This window comes from Palaemon carinicauda, chromosome 21 (assembly GCF_036898095.1).
Source record: "Palaemon carinicauda isolate YSFRI2023 chromosome 21, ASM3689809v2, whole genome shotgun sequence".
Lineage (NCBI taxonomy): Eukaryota > Metazoa > Arthropoda > Malacostraca > Decapoda > Palaemonidae > Palaemon > Palaemon carinicauda.
The window spans coordinates 42,676,424-42,684,553 of NC_090745.1; the positions used below are offsets into that span (position 1 = coordinate 42,676,424).

Here is an 8,130-nt window from a genome sequence, read left to right on the forward strand (position 1 = left end):
TTGTAAGTTCTCGAGGATGGAGCGTAGACATTCGACTTCTGAACCAGTTGAGATAATGCTGGGTCTGGCAGAGGAAAAAGCTTCAGTTTTAGCTCTAGAAATAGAGGGAACCAATTGCTTTTGGGCCACTTGGGGGCCACAACTGCTGCTATCCCTCTGAAGGATCTTAGCTTGTCAAGGACTCTTAGCAGGAGATTGGTTGGTGGAAACAGGTAAATGCAATTCCACCTATTCCAGTCAAGGGACATGGTGTCCATCCCCTCTGCCTGAGGGTCCATATAAGAGGCTACGTAACGAGGTAGTTTCTTGTTGTTGCTCGTCGCGAAGAGGTCGGTCTGCAGTTCCGGGACTTTTTCCGAGGTAAAGGAGAATGAGTCTGCGTCTAGGGACCATTCTGTCCAGAAAATTACGAATATAATTCGTAACTTTTCATATTTGTTTGTATTAACCTTGTATTTTGACTCAAAGGGAGTAGGTGGTTGTTTGATAGTTTTAAGTTGGTATTGAATTAGCTTGTTTTTCAATTTTTAACCCACTTCCATTGGTTCCCTTATTACCTTGTTATAACTATACAAGCCGATATGGTTATGTACTGTAAGACAGAAGCAGAGACATCTCTCCGTCGGCAGTATGGCAGCAACTCCTCCTCGAACCCTTCTGTGAAATTATTAATCTTCGTTTTTTCAACTGTTTTTCGCAGATGTGTTTCTTCATCAATAATTATACAGTGAGGAATATGTACAATATGTGGATGTTGTAAAAACCCCACTGGACCACTGGATATCTTCTTCTATTAGTTTACCACGACCATATGCCACGTAGAGACGTATACAGTTCTGAAGTCCTCGTCCTCGAGTTATGGCCAAGGGTTTACTGTGATGTATTCAGCATCGATATGTGTGATTGAGCCCAAGTGGAGTCCTAGCTTGATGTGTCGAAAAATTGGCTCCTTTGTCTGCAACGTGCTCTTGTGGTGAATGTCGTCGTCACTTCCACTTATATGCCTCTCTGGACAATAACAGGTATGGGGTTCAACTGAAGGAAGCGGGTTTTAGTTCGATTCCTTGTTATTGCCAGCACTTTCATTTATATTTAAGTAAAGGTCTTGCTAAATCCTTAATTATTAAATAACTATTCTTGGTCCTTTTGAGTCAATTTATTCATATAAAATTTCCAGGTTATTTGTGTCCAAGGTTGCATTTATTATGTTTATGGCTTTGGTTAATTTTTATTTGTGCGAAGCCCTGTAAAAGTTTTGCAGCTTAATTTTGAATAATTCTGGGGAAATTTAATTTGACTTGCTGTTTCCATGTCACTAATAGTGATATTGTTCATATTTTTAGGACAGAGTGGTTACGAGCTAAACATATTCACTGAATAGGACTTTCTCGCTTCGCCTACGTTTGGATGAGGTCCTTTCGTCAACAGGAATTCTATTTAATTATAAACCGATCTAACATACGAATGTACTATTTGGCTTGCCACCTTCAGCGTGTTTATTGTTAATTGTAAGGTGTTAATAATTATATTAATTTGTGTGTTTAAGGCTGTTTAAATTACTTTCCTAAGTATTTTTTTAAGTGAATAAGTATATACAAATAAAGTTTTGTTCATGGCGACCGTGACAGGATTTTTAGCGAGAAGGTGGCAAGTGTTGACGGTCAGGTATAGCTCGTTGCGGGGGTTTCCAGTGGTCCAGTAATTTTTCTTTAGTTGTTGTTAAATGCTAATATAAATAGATCGCGAAATATTGTGTCTTATGCGGTGAGGTAATTAGCATATTGTAACGTGCTTGTTTTCGGTGACATTCTACTATTTCTTACGTGTCTATAATAATTTAGTACTTTTTGTTTTCATGTATAAAGTAATTTTGGCGTACTTATATTTAGCACGTGTTTAATTCAGTGTTTATTGAATGTAGCAGTTTGTTTGTTTAGCTCCATTTAAATTTACTAATTCGCGTTCAATTATTTTTATATAGATTTACATGATCTATCTTTTGCTTTTGTTTAGGTAATTTTATTCTGCTAGATTAAAATGTCAGATTTAAAAGCTGTAATTTCCAGGCGCAAAACGGTTCGTAAAAAAGTTACTGTTTGTTATGATAAACGTGATAATTACAGGGGTTTAGATCCAGCCTTGCAAACGACCGAAAGGGGTCTTCTGCTTAACTACCAGAAGAGTTTATTGGAATTGGACCAAAATGTTTTTGAATTGAAGTTTTCAGATGACGGGGTAACAGAGGCGGCTTTAGATACAGAGAGTGACATATGTCAGGATTACCAGGATAGAATCCAGATTTGCTTGTCTTTGCTGCCTGCTTCTCTCTCTAATCATTCGAATGTTAGCATTGATAATGCTCGTTCTTTGTTAAAGCAGCCAACTGCTCCTTTACCCAGGTTTACCAGTAAAGAAAACGAGGACTTCACGTCATTTCTTAAGGAATTCCTAAGTACCACTAGTTCCTTTACATACCCAGATCGCGATCTTTTGTTGTTGCTCAAGCAGCAAGTAGACGGTCGTGCTAAATTATTGTTGGATTCTTTAGAGGTGGACAAGCAAACCTTTAATGATGCAGTAGAGCTTTTGAAGGCAGCATTTGCTTCGGAAAGCACCCGTAAGGTAAACACGATCAGGCAGTTGACAGAACTTAAGTTAGGGCTTTCAGATGATCCATATTCATATATTTCAAAATTCAGGACTATATTGCAGTCTGTTAGTACACTAGAAATAACGGCAGATGATTTTATACAGTATTTTGCATGGTCAGGCCTTAATGAACAATTTAAGAAAGAGTTGGTTCAGATTACCAATCAAACTCGTCCTAGCTGTAAGGATATTAAGGATAACTTCTTTACTGCCACTGAAAGGTATGAGAATGCCAGGAAAATTTCAAAGTTTAAAGGTCCCGCTATTTCTGGAAATTTTCAAGGGAAGAATCAGGATACTTCGACGAGTTTGGCTATCAAAGTCGACTCTAATATTAACAATGCATCAAAAAGTTGCAACTTGTGCCAAAAGGTAGATTCAAAGGATATTAATCACTTTATTTCCAAATGTCCAAATTTCCCTACTGCACAGGAGAAAGTATCGAAATTGTCAGAGTGCAAGGGCTGTGTAAAATGTGGAAGTTTTATGCACCCGACTACTAAATGTTCTTTCAGGTTTCGCAAAAAGTGTTATCATTGTGGCGGTTGGCATTTCTCCTTTTTATGCATAAAGACAAGCTCCACCCAAAGTAAAAATGAGCCGTCTAGTTCTGCTACAGTTAAAACAGCGACGAATAGTGGAGTAGCCATACTTCCTAATTGTAGTAGTAGATCTGCACTTCCAACTTTTACTTTCCAAGTTTCAGGTCAAGGGAGATTATTCAGAGGGCTCAAGGATACCGGTTCACAAAGCACTTTTGTATCGGAGAGACTAGCCAATTTTGGTAAATTTAAAGTTATATGCAATGATGTTGACTCGACAGTTAATGGTTTTAATGGTCCCAAGGTCTATAAAACTAGAATAGTACAGTTGCCTATTACTTTAACCACTGGTGTAGTTGAGATTTTTGCTATGGTTGTGCCCTCGATAAATATAAAGTTGTCCTTACCTGGTTTAGGGAAGGTTATTAAAGCCTTTAAAGATAGAGGTTATTCCTTTGCTGATTCCTTCCTAGACCCAAAATCTAGTGAAATTAGTGACATTGATGTCTTGTTAGGTTCAGATTCTTCTCATTGTTTGTTGGGAAAAGACGTTGTATTTGGCAATAATGACCCCTCTGTATATATAGATACGTTACATGGCATTATGCTAACAGGAAATCTTGACAGATTGATCAATAATGTGGATTATTTGCAGACTCGCGACAGTAATTTCTATTGCATGAACACTGATTCCAGTGAGCCATTGTTATCTTTCCCTGTTGTGGACTCCTCTGTAAGTATATGCACACATTCTTTTTTATTGGGTTGTGATTATTTTAGTCCCTCATTTAGTGAGGAAATTAAAGACCTTGATTTTGGTAATATTGCTACTAGTTGTAACTTTAATGTATTGAACACTAAAGGCAAGGTCATAGAGGAAAAGTTAAGAGAGGCCACTAGCCATATACTTGAGGCAGAATGCCGTAATTATCTTAATTATGATCAGCCTGAATGTGATGAGACGACAACTGATCTGAATAGGAAGTTAATTGATTTCATGCTAAAAAATCTTTTCAGGGAAACAGATGGCAGGATTAGGGTTCCTTTGTTGTGGAATGGTAAACTATCTCATTTACTCTCTAAGAATGAGAGGTTAGCTAAATTAATTTTAAAGTCTACATTAAAGAAGCACAAGAAAGATAAAGGTAATTTGCTATTGATGGATCAGACTTTCAGAGATCAGTTAGCCGAGGGTATTATTGAACCTGTAGATAATCTTGAACAATTTAAATTAGAACACCCAAATTATTCTTTCATTCCCCACATGGCTGTTTTCAAGCCTCAACGTGAGACAACGAAATGTAGGATAGTTTATCTCTCGAATTTGAGTGAAAATGAACGTAATAAAGGTCTGAATTTGTCCCATAACCAGTGTATGTTCCCAGGCCCTAATCTGAACCAGAAAATGTTGTCAGCTTTCATTCATCTTCGGTTCGACGAGAAATTATTGACATTTGATTTGAAAAAGGCATTCAATATGTTGACTTTGAGCGAGAACGATCAGGCAAAACTTCTATTTTACTGGTTTCGTAATGTTAGGAAAGATGATTATACCCTGGTTGCATTTCGCAATGTCAGACTAAGTTTTGGTTTACGTTGCAGTCCTTTTCTCCTTATGATATCACTTTTTTATATATTGATTATTAACTCTGATAAAGATGATGACAAATTAAAAGAATGTAAGAAGTTGATCTATTCATTAACATACATGGACAACGGAGCCTATTCTTGTGACAATCTTGATACCCTTCAGTGGGCTTATTCGGTTTTACCTAAGGTGTTCGAGTCCTTTAAATTTTCAGTGCAGCAGTTAATAACTAATGATATTTCCTTGCAGAGTAGAATTGATAAAGATATGAAATTTGAGACACCTATAGAGAATAAATTGTTTGGTTTAACATGGAATAGGATAAGTGATGAAATTTTCACCAAGCCTATCAATCTTAATGCTGATGCCAGTACTAAACGTGAGGTTTTGACCACCATAGCTGCACAGTTCGATATTTTTGGGTTTAATTTGCCACTCATGAACAGGAGTAGGTTATTCATGCATAGGCTCCAATGTTGTACAGATCTTGATTGGGACAAACCTCTTAATAATGACTTGGTTCGTGAATGGAAAAACTTGTGTAGGCAGGCAAATTCCTCCCCCATAATAAGAGTGCCAAGGTTTGTTGGTCCTAGGGACGGTGAATACAAACTAATAGCATTTACAGATGCCAGTCGTTCTCTTTATGGTGTTGTAGTTTTTATATGTCATGTTGAGACAAATCAGTGTTGTTTCCTACAAGCTAAAAACCGTATGGTTTATACACATTTGAAGAATAAGTCGATTCCGTCATTGGAACTTAATGCAGTTTTGTTTGGTGTTGAAAGCTTAATGGAGTTACACAGAGACCTTACAGGTGATGTGTGTATGAAGCCAATTAACATATCTGAATTACTGTTGTATACTGATTCAATATGCTCACTTCATTGGCTCAATTCTTGTGTGTCCAAGATGGAAAAAATGCAGAGACTTGGTGTATTTACCACTAACAGGCTTAATTCAATCCAGAGGCTATGTGAAAAGTACCCTGTTAAGTTTTGTTTCGTTTCAGGAAAAGAAAACCCAGCAGACAGCACTACTCGCCCCTTTTCTTATAGGTCTCTTATGAAAACAAATTTTCTTATTGGACCAGACTCAAACTTTATTAAGACTGAAGATGAATTATCTGTTGTCATTCCTAATCCACTGACTGTTGACAAAATGGCTCCTGTCATCGATCATAATGTATATGTGGGAATTAATTCTGAACATTCGCCAAATAGTTCCGGAAATGCTCATTTAATAGACCCTAATGATATTTCTGATTTCAGGAGATTGGTTTTGATTCACCGAAGAGTCTTGCGGTGTGTTATGAAATGGAAGCAGAAGATAGGGATAGAAGGCAGTTCTAAATCACCTAATAGTAACCTGTTTGCTCAGGCCCTTACCCAGATTATATCTACAGAGCAAAAATTGTTTTTCCCTGAAGTTTTTTCGTATTTTCAGGATCAAAAGGTTAGACTTGAAGACCTACCTAAGATAGTTACTCAACTGAATGTTTTTCTTGACAATAATAACGTTATTAGGGTGAAAAGTAAGTTTAAGACATGGGATGGTCAAAATGAATTTCCTATATTGTTGCCGAGGGATAGTGCTTTAACTAGACTAATTGTTCTTGATGCTCATTCGAAATTATCCCACTCTGGATGTTATGCTGTATTGTCTGCCATTAGACGTACGTTTTATGTTCCTAAACACTTTTCTACCATTAAGAAAATTCTTAAAACTTGTGTTCATTGTAGGAGATTCAACAACAGAACTTTCCAGTTGAATCAAAATGTTTATAGAGAGTTCAGATCTGACCCACCATCTATTCCCTTCAATAATGTTTTTATTGACTACCTTGGTCCTTTTACAGTTAAAAAGGACTCTGAATCTCAAAAGGTTTGGTTACTTATTTTTGCATGTACTTGGAGTCGAGGAATTGATCTCAGGATATGTAATGACCTCTCGGTCAAAGAGTTTTTAAGATCTTTTCAACTTCATTGTTTTAATTATGGAGTACCACAGCTTGTTGTCAGTGACCTAGGCTCTCAGCTTGTTGCAGGCGCCAACATAATTCATGATTTTATCAGTGATCATGAGACTCGGCTTTACTTTGAGGAGAACAATGTGAAACCCTTAACCTTTCAACAATACTTTAAGGGTTGTAGTAAACTCGGTTCCTTGGTTGAGACGTGTGTGAAAATGGTAAAAAGACTGCTCTTTGGTTCTATTAAGAATTGGGTTTTATCTTTTGCAGAGTTTGAATTTGTTGTAGAACACACTAAACATCTGGTTAATAAGCGCCCTATTGCATTCAAAAATGGATTGAGGGAAGCTAATGTTAATGATGTACCCGAACCTATAACCCCAGAGAAATTGATAAGAGGATACGATACTCTTTCTTTAAACCTAATTCCTTCACTGCAAGGAATGCCCCATGATCCAGACTGGCAAGCACCAGTTAGTTCAACTAGTCGTATCAATGATGAGTTTGAGAAACTTCGTAAAGTTAGGCAAAATTTGATTGAAAATTATCATTCGGAGTTTCTGGGAACACTTCTATCACAAGCAATTGATAAGAAGGATAGGTACCGTCCAGCCCAGCAACATAATATTAAGGTAGGGGACATAGTCCTTTTAAAGGAACTTAACACTAAACCTAGCAGCTATCCTATGGCTATTGTCCAGAAACTAGAAGTCAATAGCAATGGTGAGGTAACTGGAGTGACCCTTTTAAATGGTAAGACCAAGGAAATTATAAAACGTCACATCTCGACTTTAATTCCTTATCTAGAGGTGAAGGATTTGGGTGAAGATGACTGTATCCCTACCCCTGATGTTGAACAAAATAATGACACTAATAATCTTCGTGTTCGCAGGAAGGCTGCGATATTAAGTGAGCAGCGAACACGAGAATATTTGAATATTTAGATTAAGTTTGATTGAATTTTTATACAATTTACATATTAAATTGTATCCCTGGCCTGCAATGTCCAGAAAATTACGAATATAATTCGTAACTTTTCATATTTGTTTGTATTAACCTTGTATTTTGACTCAAAGGGAGTAGGTGGTTGTTTGATAGTTTTAAGTTGGTATTGAATTAGCTTGTTTTTCAATTTTTAACCCACTTCCATTGGTTCCCTTATTACCTTGTTATAACTATACAAGCCGATATGGTTATGTACTGTAAGACAGAAGCAGAGACATCTCTCCGTCGGCAGTATGGCAGCAACTCCTCCTCGAACCCTTCTGTGAAATTATTAATCTTCGTTTTTTCAACTGTTTTTCGCAGATGTGTTTCTTCATCAATAATTATACAGTAAGGAATATGTACAATATGTGGATGTTGTAAAAACCCCACTG

The 8,130-nt window shown here is 36.9% G+C and overlaps 1 protein-coding gene across 1 annotated transcript; it reads left to right on the forward strand.

Annotated features, from left to right (window-relative positions):
* The first annotated feature begins 2,037 nt into the window (after positions 1-2,037).
* On the forward strand, positions 2,038-7,695 carry LOC137614862 (uncharacterized). The gene is made up of 3 exons (XM_068344520.1): positions 2,038-2,715; positions 5,029-5,227; positions 5,792-7,695. Exons 1-3 carry the CDS (start codon positions 2,038-2,040, stop codon positions 7,693-7,695), a joined length of 2,781 nt encoding a protein of 926 aa, XP_068200621.1.
* Positions 7,696-8,130: the final 435 nt, after the last annotated feature.